Below are 23,751 nucleotides of genomic sequence, written 5' to 3'. Positions count from 1 at the left end.
CTACATGCGTTAGGGTTAAATGGACGCCTGCGCTTGAGGTCTCCTTCCGGCCGTTGTTCATGTGTGGCGTTCTGTTTCATCTCTGTGATGAACTATAACCTCCAATCTATAATGCTAGATTTGAAAAAGGGGACAGATGCACAGGACCATGCAAGTTTACTTTGTTATCATATCTTTGATAACGTTTTGCATATAAAGTCGTCCTGTCGGGCTTTCCTAACTTTACCAGATGCTTGTAACTGTCGACCTGTGAACAATAAATTTAATATAGGTCTTTTTGTCGAAGTAATTTGTTACTATTGGGGCTCAGTGTTCTGTTTGTTTGTTTTGTTTCCACTCTCGATTCAGTTGTTATTGCCGTATAGGTTACCTTGGTAGTCGCATTCGAAGTTTTGCTCCTTTGTTCTCATCTTTTCTCCTGTGTGTCCCATGATTTCTATCTGGTTTGGCTTCTGTATTGTTATTCGCCACCAATTATTTGGAAGCCCATTTTGTTTTGCACTTCTAATATGGTCTCCTCTTTATTAATTTTCAGCTCTGTTTATTTTTACAACTACAGGACCCTCTTCCAATAGGAATTTGAAACTGAGTCAGCCGTTTTCAGAATCTTTTCTTACTTTGTCCATGTTCCGCTTTGTAGTACAGTGTTTAGGCTTTGACTTCTCTGCTGTGAAATCCCCTTTTTAAGTTGACGTTCTAGCATTGACCACTGTTGTAACCCGCGTCTGGTCTATGCTTTGTATGTTTTTAGTTTTGATAGGTCCTGACACCGTATCCCTAGAATACTTAGTGTGTTCCTTCCACTCCATTTCTGTTTCGTTTTACACCTCACGTTCGACCAATTCTCGTGTCGATAAGATTGATGCTTTCTTTAGTCATTTTTCCCTTATGCATAGGTTAGCAAGTGCTAGCTAGTCTAGATGGGCACACTAGAGCTCTTAATCTTTAGCCATTTTCTACAAGTTCGAAACAGCTGTTTTTTGGGTTTTAGAATCACATACTCGATTAAAACTTCCGACTCCACTTTGCCGTTATCATTTGTCATACTTTATCCTTGTCTGTAAAAATTCAGGCACTTTTAGCCAGTTGAAGCGTTTAAAAGAGAATTTCAGAATCATATCCCATTTAGCAATCGTAGCACGTTGTAGGTCTTGTAGTTTATTTTTTAATCTGTCACTTTTTTCGCAATTCATTGATGGTCGCCCGCTACTAATTGCGCTTACAAGTAGTGTATCATTGCTCAACCGAAGCACCTTTTCAAGTTTACTTGCTCCCATTTAAAAAATAGTCGGGCGTTTCTATTCTCCATGTCCCACAATTAGGCCCTCTTCCTTCTTCTCGGAACGCTTGTTACTATTCTTACAAAGGCAACTCCCAAACTTTGCACATGAGCTCCGGGTGCTGTTGCACCCTTTTGTCGCTTTTGAAGGGTAATCTTCAAACCCTCTCGCATCACTTATTTTTTCTCTCCCCCTCTCCAGTAAATCTCAACGTGGTACTCTTTTATCCTCATTTTCTGTTGAGTGGCGGAGCACATATATATACATACCTATAATATACAATGTTGCACTGATTGTTATGACCTGTTCTTTTTCTTCATTCTGTCTCCCTTTATCACCTCATCGCACAATTGGGTAATAAATATTTGCAAAAACCGGTTTTTCTCCTTCTGTCTTTCTTTCCTTCATACTGGGTAGCAGAAACCTTGGGTGGTTGGTGGTTAGGCGGGCGGGCAAATGAACGAACGAAATCATCGTAGCGATGGGCGACTCCCACGCACACGTGCTGAATTGCGCTAGCAGTCTTGGGGTGCTGAATGTGCAGTGGTGCAAACTGACAACTTCGTTCTAGTGTGAAATACTCTGCTCCGCCTACTCTCCCCGTATCTCTGTGCCTGTGTCCCTCCATCCACTCGGTCGTTATTAGCTATCCCGCGCCGTCACGCCCGTGCTTCTCTGTGTGATTCGGCTTGGCGCTGCGTCGACCCCCCATTGATTACGCCGACGACAGGCGACGCACGCACGCCACGCATCCAATCGGCCACGCCGGCGCAAGCCTCACGCTGCGTGCGTCGCTAGTTTTGGAGCTCGACAAGGCGCGTATTTATATTAGCTCTGGCTGTCTTCCTCTCTCTCATTGGTTGCTGTCTTTCTTTCCTCTCCATTGGCTATCTAGTGGCCTTATTGTTAAGGGCGTGCGTTCATTGGTGTGCCTTTGGTGGTGCGCACGTGCAGATTTTTTCCTGTTTTTGGCCTTAGGCTCCGGTGGCGATGAGGAACGCTGTAGCTTTGTCAAATTAAATAGCTAGCTAGCAGTCTCTTGGCTACTGCTTATTGTGGCCTTGCGCAGTTACTTTTAGCAGGCCTCATTTTGGGTACTGCGGCTGATTACTACTATATAAATTGAAGCGTCATACGACAGTTCATTAGTTGCCCTCGTATTTTCTACCCTGATAGGATGGTATCGTCTCATAGACTTGTTTTTTATCCTTAGTTTAGTATTTCCCCGATTTCTCATCCCTTTTAAACTTCATATACGTTCCCAGTTCATTCCAATGTATTCACAGGTCGTTTCCTCCTTTAAGCAGCCTGTTTTCATTTCACCAACTTTTGCCGTGTGGCCAATGCAGGTAGACTTATTTACAGGTTTTATTTTAATGAATAGTGGTGATTTGGAGTGGCAACTACTGTTCCTGTGTTTTTTCCGAAATCTGAATCGATCTTGTCAAATGCTCTAGTTATTAGTTCTGTCTATTTCACACCTTTCCGAGTTCCGTAGCTCTTCCACCCACATTGTTCAATTATTTTCATATGTCATAACTTTTCGCCTTTAGTCAACACCAATTTGGTACATTGCTTAGCAAGGGCGTGGGGCTTGATCATGAATTTGATTTTTAGGCTCTTGATTGTCAATGTTCGTCTTTATTTTGGATTTGATACATTCTGAGGAGTCTTCTTATTTTTTAATTTTAAACAAAATCATGTTTCTCTTCCTTTTGTCAAGACGAGATGTTCATGCATACTCTGATAGCTAATGCTCTCAACTTCACATTCCTTCATATTCCAAACTTCAGATTCTGCAAATTTCCCTAGCCTATTTCACTCCTTGTTCTAGTTCACCTTTCCGGCCACTTTCGTTACACAACTGATATTGAGCTAATCTGTTTTAGAGTTCCACCCTTCTTTGAACTTATTTCAGGTCTTTTGGGTTACTTTTTTGACTATTTTAAGTGGGAATGAGCCATGTTGCTTATTCAGTTGAACTAATTTTCGTTTTTTTTTCTGTATTTTTTCTTACGAAAACGTGACTGATTTCGCTAACTGTTTTGCTCCGTCCCATACTCAGTTCTTTTTTCCTTTTAACTTGGTGTTTTTGTATTATTTTATTCTAGCTAATTAGGAGCGTTGTGAGGGTTGGTAAATAGGGCGATAGGCTGGTAGTGGACTTGCTTACTCTGTGCGTGTGTTCGTCTCTGATCGGCAGGTAGTCGATATTGCCTCAATAACGCGTGCAGTGGATGGTTTGGAGGTCTTCCCGATGTCGATGCTGCAGCTGCAAGAGACGCGAGTGGCTCAGCTCTTGCAGACTATCCGACATCAGGTTGGGAACCCCCTCCAAAAGCGCATCCGAAGCGTTATCAAGGCCTGGCAGAAACTCCTCGAACCGGGCTCCGCCTGTGCCACTGTCATTCCACTCCAGCGTAACCTTAACAACAGTAATAACAACGGTTCCACTGCAGCAAAACTTTCTTCCTCGACGCCAAACATCACTAATTCCTCTCCCTCCACCCAAAGCTCAAACGGCCGCTCTAAAATCCCCAGAAATCAGTCCACTACCAATCATCAGCAGCACCAAGAGCCTCCCACAAAAACTCCCGATCGGAAAAAGATTTCCCTTACCACCGCCCTTCCTAACGGCTGCTCTCCAAAACCACTACCCTCTCTGAACGGTCGCGTCTCTGCCGTAATCTCAGATGTGCCAAAACTCGCCAAGGTTAAGTCGACTGCAGAACTGGTTCAGGAGGCTGGTGGCTGCATTGATTCCGTTACCAAGGATCGGATTCTCAGCAACCGCATTGCCAAAGAGTCCGACGAGTTCCCACGCCTTGTCCCGCTGGCTGCTATGCGGTCCTCCCGCAAGGCCAAACATCCGCCTACAACGCTCCCACCGTCCGTGCACCATCAGCAAAAGTCGGTTGCAAGGACTTTGGATCGTACCTTACCTCCTCCTCCACCGCCGCCTCCACCTCCTGTTATACAGTCCTCACCACAACGCACTGCCTCTATTCCTCCAGCAAAGTCGGAGATGATTGCAAAGTTCCTTGAACATGCTCCGACGCGAATGGAGTCTCCACGTGAGACTCGTTCCATACCCTCTGATCATAATCACCGCCACCATCACCACCACCACAAGGAGAAACGTAAGCATGGAAAGCGTCGAAGAGAGAACAAAGAAGACGGCGGAGAAGAAGAGGATGATACAATGACAGAGCCGAAGCAACCTCCAGTCGCCAATTATATAGATGATTGGCCGACATTGTCGCCCCTAACGGAGGAAGTGATGCGAGAAGCAGCAGAGACGTGGCTCAGGGACTACCACTCGGGTCGGACGCCGAGTCAGACGGAGTTGGAGGATGTTGGACATGTGACCGACCTGCTTCAGGGCACTTGGGAGGAGGTGAGCGCTAGCCGCGGTGACAATGGCTGTCTGGAACCCATGACTGCGCTCTACTCTGTCGATATGGGTGACGATCAGCTAGTGCATATTCTGCCCTGGGCCAACCTCGGCGACTATAAACAGACCTTCTTTCCACCGGGAACTACAACGGCCAGCGATATGGACCGACTGATTGATCTTCCGGAGCCGTGGTGATTGAAGGTGGGCTGGTTGCAGTAGCAGTGCCGCTGCATTTACCGAATGCGTGTCGATTTCGTGAGGAATCGATTTCTGTCCTCTCCTCTCCTCCGCTCTCCCCCTCTAGGAATCCCTTTTACAGAACCTAGCTCTGTGTGCGTGTGGCATCTCTTCCCTTTGTATAGAGCAAATGTAATGAGAACTGAGAAGTTGTCGTCTGGCTGTGTTTCCCCCAGGGTTGGGGTAGGCTATGTTGCAGCAGCAGCAATGAGTGTGTCAACTTCCGTGTTTTCTCCTCCGCCTCTTTTAAGATGACAACTCTCTCCCTCACCCAACACTGTTTTTCGAGTGGATCAAAAGAACCAGAAGAAAAAATGAGGTGGAATCTGGTTTACCCATTGTTTAAAAATACGTCCATATACAAGCACTTGCACACAGTCCTATCTTTTTATACTACCAATGCTACAACTACTCTATCTATACTATATGGTTGTTTCTTTGAAAATTAAGTAAAAAGATTCATTTTTAATGTGAAAATTGTGTTGGTTGTGCCAATATCTGGGGTGCCATGAGCAGGAAGGGGAGCGTATCAGTCGGACTTCTTTGCCCTTATTTCATGGTAGGGTTTTAATTCAGCTGGGTGCCATTCACGAGTGTCATAAGTTGAATTGGGGCTCTCGAGCTGATTAATAAACTCGGTAACCCTCCACGTCGCTAATGGCAATGCAGTCCTGGGTTCTTTTATTGCATTAATTCGAACATTTCAACTGCTAAGTTGATGTGACGGAAGATAGTGTGGATTTTATCAGTCTTCAATTTGGGGAGGACGATGAAAGTGGGGTGGGTCGCAATCCTTCTAGATGTTATGGTTTTATGAGAGAGAATAGACTTCACCGTGTTTATTCAAACTGTAGGCGTCTCTGACGTGCGAATCCTGATCATGAGCATGCACACACGAGCTGGTGAGTCATAATTCAATTAGCAATCACAAACGGGTCGATAGAATCGATAACCTTGAGAGTGTACCTCTGCGTCATCCTTTGCGCACACACCCAATGAGCACACATCTTTGATGCCCTTTGAACTGTGTTTTCCGAGCGAAGACCCACTTTCTTAACTCGCTTTCCACTTAGCTATTGCGAGAATGATGCAACGCGCGTACCCTTCCTCTTCCGCGCTCTTTTCTGAGGACTTGTAAATTCACGCGGCAGCTTGCTGCACCGTCGTGTGCACTCTGGTGACCCGACATCGATTCCTCGCCATGGTGACCAAACGGTGCGAAACCGCTTTAGACCTGCTTTTATTACAGAGTGGCGATAGTTGGGTTGCAAAAAGCTCCACTTTTTGGACGGCTTTTTCATAGGGCTGCGGTGGTCGTCAGGCCGAGGAATACTCAGGCTGAGATAAATATTCAACATTGATTAGTCATTGGGGAGTTGCGTTAGGTCGCCATCTTTACAATTTGGGAACTTGGTTAAGATTGGCATTAGAAGTACCCATTAAGGACGGGGTATTTGCGATCTTTGGAGAGTCCAGAATAACAGGCGACAGTTCCAAATCATATGGTGGATTTAATCAACCACGGAAACCAATTTTAAAATTGTATGTCTAAAGAGAACGAAGGTAACAAGTTGGTGTAATCTTCAGCAAAAAGGGAGGAGGTGTTAAGCTAGAGGACCAAAAATGAACGCCTTTTTGTCTCTATTTAAGGGAACTGTAGCATATGAAGCAATAACTGTATTTGGCAGTTGAGATCATTTGTTATTTCGAATAAGCAGAAACGAGTTGTCAAAAATGTCATTTAGTGTGGGCGTTATGGCCTTCATAATGCCCGACTAAGTGGAATTTGAGAAGCTCTAACTAATGGTTAAATGAAGTATGGCTTTGAAAAAGGATGGCTGACCGCAAAAAGGAACGAAATATAACAAAAGATTTAGGTCAATCATTTCAAGCCATAAGTAAAGGTCTTCCTCTCCATTTCAGCTAGGAGAACCCGAAAAGTCGGATTTACTGATGTTAGTATGTGATGAAAGTAGATTTTCTAGTGTTTGGCATATCACTGAAAGCAAAAAGAATGAGAATAAATTAATAGGCGAATAACAGTGGCAAGAAAAGATTCGGTCATGCATTGTGAGGAGAAGTGAATTTTGTACCGCAAAAAAATATGCCCATAAACACAAAATAGCAGAAAACGCACCATTTATTGGGTAATAATATGAAACTGGTAACAAGATTTTATGCTATACTACTTCTTTAAAAATAAGCCCTGTTTATACAATTTTTTATTTAGAAAAGGTATGATTCTATCAAATTATACAAGTTTATAGGGTAAAATATTGCGAACAGCATCGAATGGGTATGTTAACATTTCAACATTTTACTAACAATACCTTATCATTTAGTCTGCTTTCTTATTCTGGCACTCGCATTTTAGTTAAATTTTGATTTTCATGTAACAAGCAGTTTTAAGAATTATTTATGCCAGCTTTACCCACCTTAGGATGCTTCGTTTTACTGAACCAGCAAACTGATTTCTCTACGGCCATGAGTGTTACTATGGTAATGGATGCTGTCTGAATATAAGGCCCTCATTCTCGCGCACCTTTAGGACCCTCCGTTTACATGGGTCTTTTTGTCAATATTGTCCGCTCTGTTAAATATCGAGGCAAAAACTGTGCTTAATTGCTGACCTAAATCTAGTTTTCTCATTTAGACCCCTTGTATTGTCAACCTTTTCAGTTTGTTTGTGTACTCTAAATTTTCACGTGGGCAATTCTTTTCTCCATTTCTGTTGTGCAGTTTTATTCAGAAGCATGTAGTTTTAAATCACTTTTATAATGTTTTGTTGTGATTAATATATAGGAAATCACCTAACCTCAATCCTTTCTTGTTGATTTAACAACTAATTCATAAATGGTGTACAGAGCACTCATGATCAACTCAAATAATCTGTGGGTTTTATTTATCATCGCTAGAGTTATTTGATTATTCTTTACTTATTATTAGCCAAGTGTTCGTTGTACGGGAATAAAACTTTGTTTGAATTTGTTTCGGGTCCAACGCATGTTTTAATACATGTTTTCACGATAAAAATCCAAAAACTACTCAGTAGTTTGTTGATTGTTTGACGCTTTGGATGACTGTGAAACTTCCTCGAACGTTTTAATGCCCTTGGTACGGCACTTTGGATCTCTTTTATTTTTCTGCATTATGCGCTAAATGCCATCTAAAAGTACTTTTAAAGGTTAATGCGGAAATTCTGTACTTTAGTTGCTACGTTTAATGTAGTTCCCTTTTATCGGTGGATATATAGCTTTTATTCCATAGATATTATTTTCGACAGGCGAGTAGTTGTTTGAATCAACGCAGAGGACTCCCAACCAAAAAAAATTTATTTTAAAACGTTGATGTTTTGATAAATTAGAATAATTATCGTTAGTATGAGAAATCTGTGCAATCTACAGCCTTTTTAAAATTTTCATTGGTATGGACCTTCACTGTCTACGGAGTGGACGTCTACCCTTCGCATGAACTTCTTATCAGCATGGGCTCATTCGTGAAGGTAGTGGATTAGCGTGCCGTAATTTTTACGCCCTTCTTGTTCCCCAACTTCTCTACCTAATGAAATAAGTACATACTCCATCCAAAGCCTAAAAAGTCATACCCACTGTGGAATGAATAAAATGGACCATTTTTACAGAACTGTTTGGTCAGCGGTTGATTTAAATGCCACTGAAAATTACATTCTTGAACAGTTCTCATAAGTATCATTAATTTTTTTATCTTAATCCTCTTTCCCTCTTAAAAACATTATAAGTATAATAATTGTAGTCAACTGTGATTTACTTGTAAATAATTGCATTTTTTATAACAGCTGCCAACCGAGCTTTCACATTACCACACTTTTCTTTGCAAGATTCGTTTTATGGGAAGAAATGTGAAGAAGACGGCAGCCAAATACCAACTCTAATGTACCTAAATACACAATACAGCCGTTTCGAAAGGCTAGTCTTGGCCCCGTAATAATTTACCGTTTAATGGCAAATAAACCAAAAAAGCCACTACTACACGACTAGCCGCCGACCCACAGCTATTTCCGTGTGCGCACATTTTCCTCTCCGCTACGGGCGGGTAGTTCGGCGCGCATATGCAATTCCTCGCCTCCGGCGTGGGGGAATTCAACTTAGCACTCGTTCCAAGCTAATAACTTTATTTCCGAATGGTCACTGAAGGCAAGCGGTGCAATTCTTGCGCATTATTGACAGCAATGTAAGCAAACAGACTTCTATTTTTTACGTTACCTAGTTGATTGCCATTTGAAGTCATCTACAACTGTTGAAAGCGAATTCTTTGCGGCTAAAATAAAAAGTGGGGATAAATTTTGGTTGTTTTGAAACTTTTGTGCACTTTTCAGAATCCAGCGTGTTGCTATTGTGGTTTGTAAATGGACACTAGAGGGTGAGCGTTTGGTAAGTCCTTGTAAAAAATTGGGAAATATAGATGGCAAATTAAAGTGGCAATGAAATTGGCAAATAGGAAAATGAAATAGCCCTCTTTTTCTAATAGGGTAATTTTTAAATTGGGTCGACTGGTATGATGGTGTAGGGAGGCTGAACAAAAATATCGCGTCTGGATTTAAAACTTCCGTGCTGAACCAAATGGACGCGTTGTTTTTATGAGGTGCACCAATTGCTGCATATTTAGTCTACATTCCGTGAAGGAGAAATAAGTAAATGGTAGGTCCCATTTTATGGGAAGCAAATCTAACTCCGGCATAATTGACTTTTTAGCGATGCAAAATTCGCCAAAGTTTTGCCTTTTGAGAATGAGTCTGGTAAAAAAATTTTCTTTAAATTGTCGCCACTTTGCCGTCGTGGCATTGGACTTAAATATCGCCTGTTAACAGTTTTACCAATTGTTCTTCACGTTCGCAAGAAGGTCCTTTCTTCGGCAAAAAATCCCTCTGTTCATCCTGCGGACTTTTTAACTTAGGGGGTCTTTCATAGTACTGAGAACTTTCCCTCGAAATGGCAAAACGAGAGTAAAACATAACGTCAAATCATTACAGTACTTCCAAATGACGGGTATGGTCTCCTTTCGCCTAGCGTTGTATTTTGACTGTCAAAAGTGGAAGAAATTAATGTGGGAAGGGTTGATCGACCGTGAGTTATTCTATTGTGCTAAGTAGTCCCAAAGTCCCAAAAGACTTTTGCCTGCCTTAAAAGGAGGCCATTGAGAGAGCAGAAAGTAAACAATGGTGTTATCGCTGGTGCGCCACAATTCACCACAGGGGGCATGAATAGGCACAAGAGTCGGGGTGGGAGAGAAGATTTATTGCAAACATGCAGAGGGTCTGGACGACTACGTATAAAATCAAGAAATTAACCGATCCAGGGCGGTTAAATACACTAGCAAGGTAAACATTGTTTTATTGCACCTACAGAGAAGTAGAGGTCTGTTTTTCTTCACTCCCCCAAGGATATGTTTTAGTCGGTATTGTTACTTTTTAATTTAAGGAAGGATCTTCAGTCGTAAGGAATTGTTTCAACGGAGGTTGGAGGATAGGAAATGGTACCTTTGAATGCTTGATGGGGAGGCCTGTATTTACCTTTGATTTAAGGAATGTTCCGAAGACAGAATTAAAAAAAAAAGAATACTTGGTGATTGGATTTGCAAAACAATTGACGCGTTCATTGTAACCTCAATGAGGATATCCAATTTTCAAATTTTATGATAAATGAGTGTCCAGTTCATCGCTCGCATCCAGGCACAAAACTGCAGGCTATTCGTCCCAATTGGTTCTCCAATTTCGACAGTTGTTGATTCCTAAAAAAATCTTTTGTGAGTCTGTGCATGCATTACTCTTTTGGAAAAAATATTAATTTGAAAATATTTAGGAAATAAATTTTCAGAATTCACATAACTTTCACATCCATTTTAAGGCTACTTCTGATAGGCAAAAGACGCCAAGTGCAAAGGCATAGAAGAATGGCAAATGACTTACTACAAACAGTAAAGCATTCGCTCCTGTCCCACTTTTATTCTCCCATCGTCTTTCACACTTCACATGAGACCTTGTAATTGCCTCTACCGCCACGAAAAGATGGCAATCAGGGCTTGGCAAAGTGCGGGAAACATGGAGGTTGGGGCATTTTCTGTGCTTCCTGCCTCAAAGTGTAGTGTGAAAACTTCTCGTGGGCAAATTTTGCAGTGCAAATGCAACAATTTGCCTCGTCTCCTATGAGGAGCACTGATTGTGAAGACTCGGTATATTTTGCACTTTTTCGACTTGTATCACATCCTATCGGATATCACTCATCCAGTTGGCGGCTATTTCCCAAGTAAAAGTAGATTTGCCAGTAAGTTTTTATTTAAGGGAATCGTACAACTCTTTGTGCATTGTAAAGCATAGACGTATATCATTTCATCCAGCTTCACACCTCGTTCTGCTTTCTACCACTTTCTTGACATTTTCATCCCTTACTATTACCGGAGGGAGGGGGGAAGTGCCACGTTTACTCCCATAAGATAAACAAGACAACATTACTTCATAAGGCTACATTCTTTTCTTTTATCATCACCTCTTCTTGGTATTGGCCATTTATATGGTCACCTTTCAATTAGACATGGGATTGTGATGGAAATGTGGAGATGAACTAGGCCAGATTTTCTGCTTCTAGGGACAAAACGCCGTGTATGGGTGGCATTTGCAACCAACTCATTTCTCGATGGGAAAAGACTTTTGATTATGGATAGCAATAGTGCGTATTTCAACAGTTAAAGTTTTAGGAAATCCTTTAACACTTATAAAAGCTGCACAAATTTATTTGGTTACCCTATGCAATAAGTTGGTTAAATTCACGCCTTCATTAGAAGCCCTTCTTACCAGAATAAAACAAGCCAATCAAAAATATCACCAAATAATCCTCCTAGCGCTCCACTTTTCACTGATTTTAAGTCAGAAGGCGTTGCATTAATACGAATTTTATAAATGCCATTTTACCGACCCATGTTTTATCGCATGTATAGCTTAGACAAGCGATAATTGGACCTCCAGCCATTGCACACAACTCCCCTTCAACAAACATGTCACGGCGATAGACTTCTGTAGGGCCAGCTACTCATTCTCTCGCGCCTTTATTTATCCCGTCATTATAGAGCAATTTGTAAAAAATAAGGTAAGTTGGGTTGAGCCAAAGATAAATCTCCTAATGACACAGACAACTGAGATCGACCAAATCAGATCAAGATCAAAGCATGCAGCCGACAAGGCCTTTGACAGTCACCTTGATTTGCCGACGGGTATAAAGAAGTCGGCATGGTGCGGCTGTACGTGACAGCTAGCTGACTGGTGAGGAGAGCTGAGGTGACTGGAGGTGGTTTCAGTCTCGCATTTTTCTAACATTTGTTTAGCCTTGCCCTTACAGTGGTTACTGGCAGGCTTAAAGTACACATGCACGTGATATCAGAACCAATCAAAAGGCACTGAGGCGTTCTGTAACGCTTGGGATTTAAAGTGAAAACGCCTAAAACATCAAAATGTTAACGTTTTCTCGGGGTAGTGAGCACCCCCGAAACAAAAATTCAATTTGAAAGATTGTCCCGACTACAAAAAATGCAAATATTTTAAAGTCCTGTGGCAAACTCAATGGAAAGGAGATACCCGATTTACCAATCGTAGCCATGATTCGGACTGGAGACCAAAATCCACGGATCATTTGCCGCATCTCAAAAGGCAGTCCCTAAAGCTTCTAGCATAAAGTGGAGGAGGCTTCAAAGCAAATTGTGAGGCCTTATCCACATTTTATTACCCAAGATAATTGCCTCGCTCTCACATTGACTGCACTAGACGCCAATCAGAAAGGCTGCTTCTGTAGGAACAGGCATATAATTTGGAGACCATAAAGCGTCTATTCCAAGTACTTTTGGAACGCGGAGTGATTAAGCAAATGGGAAATGGCTGAGACATTTTAGTGGGCAAAGAAAAAGGCAAAAAATGGTTTCCACCACACGCTCTCCAGTCTCACACACTCACATACGTCACCCAGCAGAAGTACGTGAACTGACTGCGTGGGCCTTGCGGTTCCATATCTATCCCGCCCAATTTTTCAAGTGGTTCTACAAAGAAGGAGTTTTTTCTATGAGATTGCTAAATTGTTAAAGCCTGGGGCTGATTACCCCACTTGGGATGTAGCTGAAAAGCTCCCCAGATCAACGGATTGCATATTCTGACCAAGTCTTTGTTTCACAAGGGCACTTCGGATTATGGTTTCAAATTTAGTGACTGTATTGAAATCCAAACTATGCGTTTCATTCATGTGGCGTGCATGAAAAATTTAAAAGAACAATTGCAAAATGCAATAAGCTTTTCTACTTAGTTCATAGTATAGCTTAAAATGCCAATCTTTTTAATAAGAGCGGTTAAATTACAAGTTCTTTGGATGTAAAATTTTAAATCCATGCGGTAGAAGCTACATTTTGATCGTGTCAGTGGCTAGAATCCAGCTGTATCTTCTTTGAAAAATTTTGCCTTGCCTATTTGCCAACAGGGTCTAAATGAATAAGTGATGAAATTAAAAAGAGGCACATTATTCACTTACTCGTTTTGTTCCTGCATGTCGGTAGAGGAAATGGTGAAATTGTAGTGGCCAGAATTTTTTAGAAGACCTGAGACTTCCACCATGTTCCAGAGGCTATGCTGCCCAGCAAAAGTGCAATCGTAGAGCACTAAATTCCCTCGTAACCAAAATGAGGAGTTAAATAAACAAGAAAAGTGGTGCATAGGCCCTCTTCTCCTTGGTCAAACTCTGGGTTAGCCATTACAACGCAGTCGGTGCTGCAAGAAGAACACCCACAAATCGAATCTGCGCACAGTTGAGGTAGGTGATTCCAACGCCACTGATCCCTCTTCATATTTTTACTGGATTTTGAGATTCATCCTCTTTAGGAACTGCATTGGGGTAAGAAGGAACGTGCTAGCCATCTTATTTGTCCATCCCTGGTAGTAAGACCACTGGGTCAAAGGCAGAGTCATTTAATAAAGGACGGGATTATAAATAATTTCATGGGGACAAGATTTTGCGTCTGTTCGTCTTAGCCACTTTGTTCTCACTTCAGTCCTGCCCAGCCAAATGCCTATCAAGGTTCTGCAACCCTAGTAGACATCCTCATATAGGTAACGTAGACAGCACCGCAACTAACTTCTCCAGATGATTTTACGTCTAGCGTCGCCTCAGTTGTTGATAGCATTACTGCAGAACACGGGACCAGGGTGGTTGCCGAAGGTAGGCGTAATTTTCAAGCATTCTGTTAGGAGTGTTCTCAGGTTATCCCATCAGCAGTAGATGCCCTTCACCTGTCACGCCAAGGTTTCGCATTCAACAGTGGAAACAAGAATAGTTGTCTTTTAGGGTTGGGTTTGCTCGCCGCAGTGACCATTGTAGCCCACCAAGTCTTTCCCGAAGTTAAATGAAGCCATAATATCAGGGCATAACGTATATTGCCGTCGCACTAAGGGGTCGAGCGGCGGCTGTCGCGGTCCGGAGGCCATGCAGCTCAACGAAAGTCCCATGACAAAACCTAAAGTTCCCACCTAAGTAAAAAGAAGTGCTAAACAAACAATTTGAGCATTACACTTATGCTGACAATCCCTTTATTTTGAGAAGGAACCACAAACTAAGGAAAGGAAAACTTAAAATCAAACAACCATGACTGAATAGGCTACTAGAGATTGACTATTAACCTGCAGGAGGATGGTCGGTTGGTCATATGCTGCCCACAAAAAACGACGCTGCTGCACAAATTGCGTACAAAAGTAGAACTTTCATCTTAGTCGCTGCTTTAATGCCAACTAGTTGACCCAAAAAAATGCAAAATACTTATTTAAATCAACCAATAAGTGGACATTTGGAAGAAAAATCGAAATATATTGAAGCTGACAACATTCAAGAAAAATTTGGCATTCTTTCATTCATTCACTCATTTGAAAAGGATTACAGTCATTAAGTTGGGAGTTTTGCTCATAAGATATTGAAATAATAAGTCGTCTTCCCTTTTGCTATGGTTAATAGCCGGGAAGTTTTTAGGGAAACTATGCCTTCTGTGTTAACGTAAAAGTGAATTCATAATTACCTTATTTAAAAAATAGAACATTTGATTAAACTCGTAGTAAATATTCCACCCACATTCATTTAAAAGCCATAACAACGTGAAGAAAACTACGAAATTACCATTCTCCACTTTCCGAGAAGACTGTGCATGTGCGTGTGGCTAAACTGCTGCCTTTATATGCATTGGGAAAATCGATGGAAATTATCGATCGGTGTTGCCTCAACTAACTTTTATGACTCATCAGCCCACCTATTGATTCTTACCTGGACAAGAAGGCCACAAACCGACTACAATGCAATGCTTTGATGGTTTTTTTAAATTAGTGTTTGATTAAGCGGGAGCTTAGCTCTCAGCAGACCGTGCCTCCGCTCGGCGGCGTAGCCTCCGGGCTATGCCAGCACCGGCTCAGGACTTCCGTTCACGGGCAGTTTATCTACTGCCATACTACTATGCCTTCTTACGACTTCATGGAGGACCCAGGGCCCTATAGCCTTTATCCATAATCTATTAACCAACCCAAAAGTGACCATAAAATGGTTAAGAAAATATGTTAACCCAAAATTGAGCAACTGATAACGAAATTACATTCTAGGGAATCTAAGGAAATCCCAGAAACCCGATCCTAAAGGACAACTGCCCCGATTTCTATTCCTAAATTCCAAATATTAAAGTGACTGAAGAAGGGCATGTGGTACGGATGGGAGATCCTGTGAATACTCTTAACGGAAGGGTTGAAAGTGATGTCTACTTTTGGCAGCTACTTCAGTTCTGCAAGAATCCTATTAACAAGTGAGGCTAAACAAGTTGTAAGCCATTTGGGAATGATTTTGATGAAGCTGTCTACCTTTTCTGTGCGAAGATGCCAATTAGGTGAACTCACGCACACAGATAGATGGCTGGACACAGATGTAGTGGGGACAATTATACAAGGACGTGTAAATGCGAACCATAACCTCCATAAAACGATTTTAAACACCATTCTTTATTAAATGACTGCTTTGAAACTAGTGTTCCTACGACTAGCGATGGACCTAATGAGATGGCCCCACGATGGAACATCATCCGGTCCTGATCGGTATTGGAACAGCACAAGTCCCCTTCCCCGGTACAGCCCCCAACAGGACGAAATTCCACACCCAGTGGAATTGCCAAGATGGATCAGTGACGATGCAGTCAGATATCTTCTCGATTGTACGCAAATTTGATTGCTGAAGTGGCTCGATCGTGAGTGTTTTTCTTACAGCACCGACTATGTTGTGAGGTTAACCAAGGGGAGCGCTGGGGACTACGCACAAATAAAGGAGAGGGACTATCCAATGATTTGATGGCTTATATATCCCTGCGTTTGATTACGAGGGTACTTGAGGATCTGGAGTTTGTACCTCCTCTCAGTAGCATGACCTTCAGATGGTGTCCGTACCCTCTCAACCTTTTCGTGCATCAATTTCACGCCTTCTGCCGCAATATCATCACCTCTTACGACTTAAGGGAGGGCTGGAAGGGCTAAGCCTTTATTCATAATCTACTGAACAGCTCGAAAGTGACAACAAAATGGATATGAACTTATATTAACCCAAAATTTGAGCATCTGATATGAAAAGTAGAGTCAAAGGAAGTCTGAATGAAAGATCTTTTTTGAAATCATATTTTCTTTTGGTATGAGGTTAGAGTGGTTGCAAACAAGCACCACGCTCCACTTTATGACTTTTGCAAAACCATCAACAACAGTCTGTTTAGGATTTTGCATGATATTTCACCTCGCAAAATTCAATGAAGTCTGCAATTTCCCATCTCTTTTGGCATAAATATCGCCACCCCTCATTGTGGGCGGTCAGGTGAAATCGTATTTTCAAATTAAGGTCGATTATTTGTGTCACTATTTGTGCTTTCTCTTAGTCAGGTGACCCAAAATGTTCGTGGATGTTTAAGCATATCTCTTTTAATAAGCCTCTTACTGTGTCAACATGTCAATACGTCACTCTCGGTTGTGCTCTCCACTATTGTCCTGATATTGCCAACCCTCATATTTCGTGTTGGTTAAATGCGCTTGATGGATGGAATTTTTGGCTAGCTGAGTTTATCCCGATTCCATGACTGTGGAGGAGGAGGTGGAAGTGGAATAGCAGAGCTTTCAGTCTAGAAAGGATCTAAACAATCCGATTATGATGATGCACCACCAAAAATGTAATGGATTTGTTTGCAGCCATAGGACACGCCAAAAGTGGGGATTGCATTTGAATTCGGGCCTTTCTATACCCAGTTATGTATTGTTTACATGTACGTAAATTGACCCTAATCTTTCACGATATACCGTAACTCCTGGGCTTGATTAGACTTAGCATTGTGAAGCTGGTTTCTACGGCTACGGAGATGGGTGGGGCGCCAGTGCGTTGAGATGGGCCGCACTCTCGATGATCATCCTTCTGTAACGGTGGCAGTGAGTCCTCCCAGGAAATGGAACGGATCGCAAGCCAGAAACGTAGGGTGGTAGACGAATTACCTGAGCATCGCCACATGAAAGAAAGGGGATCTACTAGGGATTCTTTGCTATAGACTGGATGATGTTCACCAGGGAGCTTGTTCCCCATCCATATCGCTATTGCTATTAGTTTATTTGCTCCCCAAAATCAACTATTATGCCTAGAAGGAAATTTAGGGGCTTATCGAACATCGTTTTGTTGTAGATCTTAGACTCACACAGTCCAGGCTTCCACTCTGTAACGTCTAGTTGTGATATCAAGTCAAATAAACCAGAAAGTTCAACAGTAAGTTCGCTTTAAATTCATAAACACAAAAGTCTGACCTACCAGCACCCCTGTTTCCACATTTTATTCTTCGCCAATCCCTTCAATTTGGCATATGATCTTACCAGTGACGAGAAAAGGTGACAATCATCTGGCCATACGTCAGAGGAGTAAAGCGGATGGAGTATAGTAGGGTATCTCCCCAGGGAAAGCGCTTGCAGCCTGATTTATGTAGTTTTGTGCTAACTTAAAAAAAAAACAAATGTAGGACCTTCCTCCAGAAGATTCCCTAATATCTGCTGTCTTCCGAAAAAAAATTCTCCTCTTGCGCTCTCCAGTTATATCGTATCACGCGCCATCGAGTGGAGAGATCCCGGCCGTAATCACTGGTTGACCTTCACTGGATGAAGGTCAAATCCTAAAGAACAATTGCATCTACAGTCCACCATACATACACACACCTAGCAAACATAGTAACCATGATGTAGAGTGGCAGGTCCCCTGGACCTGTGGGGTGTTGATACCTAGACTCAGTTAACGTTGGAACACAAAGGATATTTCTCTACCCAAGTCAGTCAGAAAACACTTTTTCCCAACCACGTGACGGCATGAGCAAGAGAAGTTTTGCACAATTTGACTGTCTTCGAATCTGACTCTGTCATCTGATGCTAATGCATGGAAGTGTAATCCATTTACTTCACCTTCAAGGGGAAACATGTCTAACGCCAAATATACCCAGCAGCTATTTTGCATGCGATAATGAAGTACTCACCTACCAAGAATGCCATGTACTTCTGTATTATTACTAGGATAAACCCAACTTTCTCTACTACCACACCCTTCCCAAATGTTAACCAGGGATTGTTGAAGGCAAATTTTTAAGCTTTGGAAGAGAATTTGACGAGTTGGGTAAGGCTGACAAGGTAGAACCTCATCCATCAGATTCAAGTGATAATTTGACCTGCTGTGAGGATTTAAAATTAGACAAAAGGCGCGAAGAGTACAGGATAGTGCAGACTGACAGATTGGCACATATTCATTTACACTTTGTAGTGCAAACATTTAAACAATCAAGTACAATTAACAAGATTCTACTTGTCATAACAGCAAAGTACATCAAAACAGCATTGGGTGTTATTAAATGATGCCAAAGAGTTGGGCACAGGATTACGGGAGGCTACCACAGGACTGAATGGGGCATCATAACACTGAGATGGTGAACGATCTGGAAAGAATGTTGGATTTTGCCCATTTTTTAAGTATAAAAAACAAATAGTTGTCTTTGGCTTCCTCATACAGCTTCACCTGAAGTTGGCCGACTCCATACCGGGAGTTGAAGTTGAGTGTAGTCTGATTTAACTTTCTAATTGTCCCCTCTGTGCGAAGTCAGATCTTGCCTCTGTTAGAACGTCTTGCGAATTTTATAGTCTCTAAAAGATCTTAAAAATCGAATTTTCAGAGTCTCAAAAGACGGTAAGCATAAATGGTTCAAATGCTGAAACTTCTACTACTAATTCCCACCTACCTTTGGGGGGGGGGGGGGAACAGAGAACTCTCCCTTTTTATAAAAGTGGATTAGGTGCCAAGAACCAACGTCTCATCTTGTAACAGTTGCTTGTGCACAGTCGCCTTCACTCCCGTTCTGCCATATCACTTCAAGCCTTGTTCCTTTATTCCTTCGCGGTTGCAGGGATAGATTCCTCAAGCTCCGAGGCACATTTTGGAATTACTTACCCTACTCATAAGCGACTCTTGGGCAGAGAGACCCACGTAAAAGTGGTGATGAATTTAAATTTGTTCTTCCACAGCAGATAAATAGATAGCTAGGTAGAGATACAGACTGATGGATGGACAGACCAATTGGTCAATGGACTTAGATGCATTGAAGGAGATGGATCGACAGATAGAGAGAGAAGGCACAATAGAGGAAGACCGATATCTAGAGGCGGAGAAATGGAGAGGCGTAGATAAAAAGAGATAAAGAAGGTGAAATGGGTGAATTTACATACATATACAGGGGTGGACACACATAAAGTAGACTGTAAACTGTGGTACCTTTTCTTAAAAAGAATATTTTTTGCCAAGTTTAAATAAAACTGGAAAAGAGCCTTTTTTAAAGAAATTAAGGTTTGATGACCAGGTATGTTGTTGAATGAAGGTGTGTATCGCAAAAAAATAAAGCTTCATTGACATGAGTGCCTAGTGCCCGGACAGAGCTCCCTCTCCGTCTACAAGTGGATCCCAAATCGAGAAAATGGTTATACCGGACTCCCACCTGACAAATGCCTCAACCCTAAGGCATGAGGAGAAGATGTTCTGACCTGTCTTAGAGAAAGGCTAAATTCAAGCACTTGACTTTCCCATTATCCTTTCTAGCAGAAAAATAATGGGCTCTATCATAATGAAGGTAAGTCACCCTGACATTGCGTTGAGGGCCTACCTGGAACCGTCTGAGCTAGCCTGAACCTACTTGCAAATGTTTTTGGCGCAAGTTCATTGGGAATATTCGAAGTTTTAGTGAAAAGATACCTTCAAAAAAGCAAAATATTACGTTGATATATTGTGCACAAATTAAGTGGCATTCAAGTTACTTTTCCATTGAATTTTACTTTATTGGAATTAATTGCTATCTTTTTAAAAAATGTGCTCACGAATTGGCAAGGAGACAAAGTCACTCTTGGTCTGTCAACATTGCCTTCATATTCCACTTCTACTGGAAGTGATGGATATGTCGCCTGCGACTTATCACCCTCCATCCAGCCACACAACAGATTCGTTACTCGAGAGTAGGGACATCTTTGAGTTGTGCCGAAATTGTCCAGTGGGGAAAGAGGGGAATGCTCTTGGTTTTTGTGCTCCTGTGTACAACTTCAGCCCCAGGAAAAGGGTAGTCTTGTCCCCATGAATCACAAATGGGGAAGCCCTCTTGTGGACGGGCACAGAGCGCTAAGGAAATTCAGCCAGCCTCAGCCACAACCACGAGGAAGGCGATACCGGAAGTCCTGTCTGACTTCACGGGCAAAGAGGAGCAAAAGTTGACGAAGTTGAAAAATTTTAGGTATTTATCAAGTCAGAATTTAACAACAAAAGACGGCCAAAATTATGTGAAAAAAATGAAAGGCAACCCAATATTATTTGCGGACACAAAGGTATTTCAGAAGGATACTGATACTTTGTTTATTTAGATCGCGTCTCATTTTTCATATTAAAAGGATTATATTTTGTGGAGAATGAAAGCTAGAGGTGGGATTATGATCCACAAAACTTTTAAATAAAGTTAGTTCTCAATGCAAAGGAGACGCGAGGCTTGGTTGTAATCGTGACCACGGATGCAGCGGAACATGCAAGGCCTTCTGAACGCTTCACGTTACTGCAAGGGTTGTCAAATTACGAGGCGAAACATTATCCCTGTGCTTAATGCATATACTGTTGAGAAAAAATTTGCACTCCGTAGGCGCCCACCTTCCACCCAAAATATGCAGTGCATTAAAAAAGAGCCTCCCTGCTTCAACCATCATAACTGTCTTCACGCCAGATTGGTAACGCCTACATCAGATGTATGGAAGCAAGAATGGATGACGTCGAACAGAATTAGTCACATGACACACGCGAATGCAGCCAAACAACCAGTTACCTCTGCAATATCCCACTTAAATTACAGGTCCTGGTCCAGGTCCAGGTCCAGTTAAACTGCTGTTTACTCCAAAAACGCAATCAACCAGATCGTGGCAGGAAACATCCCACTAGTGCCTGAAGTTGGCTTTGTTGTTTTCAAATTCGCTTGATTAGAGGAATGCAGGTGTGTTTTCATGACGTCCACAAGGCTCTACCCTCCAACCAACAACTCTCGCAGTACTTTCCGACTGCTTCAATTCCCATTTGCTGTCATCTCACCACAGACTTGATGGCTCTTCGCGGTAGCACATGCTTACTCCATCAAATGCAGACAATGCACCAAGAGAGCCTACTCCAATTCGGAACAATCAACTCCTGTGAAGTGTCATCTCAGTGCAGCGTCCTTCACTTCTTCTCCTCCTTCTTCTCCACCCTCACACAACATTGCCCACTCCAGTTTTCAGTGTGGATTGGTTTGGGTGTCTGGACAAGGTGGTGCCACATCCCAATGCTCCAAACTATCGACCTACAAATCGCACTGTGCACGTCTCAACAAAATCCCACTTTGCATACTCAAAGATCTGACCTTCAGAATAGCAGTGGTCAGGCGTTACCGCATCCCCTTGCCTCATCCGCATCGTTGATCGTCTGTGTAGCCTTAAGGTGGTTAATTCCTTCGTCATTGACTAGGTTTCCCTACTGTCGTCTGAAGACGGTGACAATATCGGGTCGGGTGGTGACGCTGAATCTGTTGGAAGACGACGCTTCCGTGAAGATGCGCAATTACGAGTTGTCCAGCAAGCGCTCCGCCGACTGCCTCTATCGTTCCATCACCGAACTGCACTGCTTCTTCCGTTGCGACAACATTCGTGACGATGTGCTCAATCGCACCAATCCCAGCATCAACTTCTCCACCATCTTCGACCACAACAACAGTGAGTGCATTGTCATTGAAGGCACCACTTGTCATGTTGTCATGACTGCGATCAAGTGGTGATTAGGTAGCTTTATTTTCACCAAATGCAATCCTGCACGTTTCGTTGGGAAAGATGGAGACGTTTCCCTGCACTTCGTCGTTAGGCTTGTCGATTGACAGTGAGTGTGTCATGATGAAGTGAAGATGGCAACCATGTTTGTGATGCAGATTGCACCGATGATGGAGAAACAGACCTTTGTCATGCACAGAAGGGTTTGGGGAATGGAGGATGGGTACACTGGGAGGGATGATCTTGTCCTCACCACTCTTAGTATTGGTCTTGGCAAGGTGGCAAGAGCAGAGCGCGCGAGACAGCCACCCAACCTGTTGCATTCACGACTGAATGGAAGGGTAAGGAATGACACTTGAATCGGGTTGTCGAGATTGGAGAAGTAGCACTAGGGAGAGAGGAGTAGAAGAGGTGAATCGAGGTGTCAGCCCCAAACAAGAGGTAGGTGGATGGATGTCGCATGTGGAGAGGAACTGCTTTAAATCGGTGTCAGACGAATTTACGGGTGGTTGAGGATGGGAACAACGGTATCAACCTACCCTCAATCTTCTCTCCGACAATATACGACTTTTCGTGACCAGCCAAGGTTGCTTTTGCAATATGCACACACATGGGAGATTGTGCTGGATGAGATACCGCACCACCCACCGCATGCTGATGACACCAAGCCGCGATTGTATTTTAGCAGACCTAACTAAGATGTAAAATGTGCTGACCGTGTGGTGTCATTTCTTTCATCCATCCTTCAAAAAGAGGACTTTGTGGGACCAGCTTCTCAGATAACTGTGGCAGCCTGTGAATTGAGACGCATGGCTGGCTGGTCGGATCATTGCCCCGTCGGTAAACTGGACCTAGTCATACCTCGTGTTGTTCACGTACAAGTGGGTTGGTTGGACACAGACTACATTAGAGGTAAGGGGATAATCATCCATTTCCTCATCATTGTTCTAAACTGGGTTCCCCTACGCCTCCGTGCATATTGGCATTTCTGTCGTGACCTTTGTGATGAATGGCATTCACACGTTGACTGTAGTCCAGATACAACAGAGTCGACAGGTGGAGCAGACAATGCAAGGTGGCTAGTTTGCCATTCCTGACACCTCGTGGGCCAATGAGGCCACCAAAAACTCCTTTAAGGCAGTTGAATACACTAGTTGAAGGAGATGGTCACATTCAAGAAGGCAATTTGAGTGGGTCTGTTTAAGTGGTCCGTCTCTGTGAGGTAGTGATTGACTTGTACATCGAGTTTGATTGACGTTGGAATCAGACCGAGTTGTGGTCTCATTCGAGGTGGTTGGGTGCGATCTTGTCGTTGTACCTTTATGCAGAAGTGCTGTCACCACCACAGTCCAACTACCATCTGTGCTCATTCCCCAAGGCGACACGGGTTTACTGCAACTTTTACATTTATGCAGTTTATGTCTTTGGAAGCAAACAATCTT

At 42.6% G+C, this 23,751-nt stretch overlaps 2 protein-coding genes across 2 annotated transcripts in view; both read left to right on the top strand. All coding sequences in view use genetic code 11, as the record gives it.

Moving 5' to 3' along the window:
- Nucleotides 1-87: 87 nt before the first annotated feature.
- On the top strand, nucleotides 88-6,042 carry EGR_07786 (Mediator of RNA polymerase II transcription subunit 26; the record flags this gene model as incomplete). Its single annotated transcript, XM_024497035.1, has 4 exons — nucleotides 88-154; nucleotides 1,525-1,634; nucleotides 3,484-4,868; nucleotides 5,988-6,042. The coding sequence occupies 4 exons, from the start codon at nucleotides 88-90 to the stop codon at nucleotides 6,040-6,042; spliced, it is 1,617 nt and encodes a 538-aa protein (XP_024348523.1).
- A 15,789-nt stretch (nucleotides 6,043-21,831) lies between these two features.
- EGR_07785 (E3 ubiquitin-protein ligase MYLIP-A) overlaps nucleotides 21,832-23,751 on the top strand; it is a gene marked incomplete at both ends in the record, with an annotated part of 4,259 nt that continues 2,339 nt past the window's right edge. Inside the window, 2 exons of the mRNA XM_024497034.1 lie at nucleotides 21,832-21,986; nucleotides 22,014-22,258. Coding sequence (XP_024348522.1) covers nucleotides 21,832-21,986; nucleotides 22,014-22,258 — 400 coding nt within the window. The remainder of the gene's footprint in view (nucleotides 21,987-22,013; nucleotides 22,259-23,751) is intronic.

Source organism: Echinococcus granulosus (assembly GCF_000524195.1).
Source record: "Echinococcus granulosus chromosome Unknown EG_S00087, whole genome shotgun sequence".
Lineage (NCBI taxonomy): Eukaryota > Metazoa > Platyhelminthes > Cestoda > Cyclophyllidea > Taeniidae > Echinococcus > Echinococcus granulosus.
This window is presented reverse-complemented; position numbering and strand designations above follow the sequence as displayed.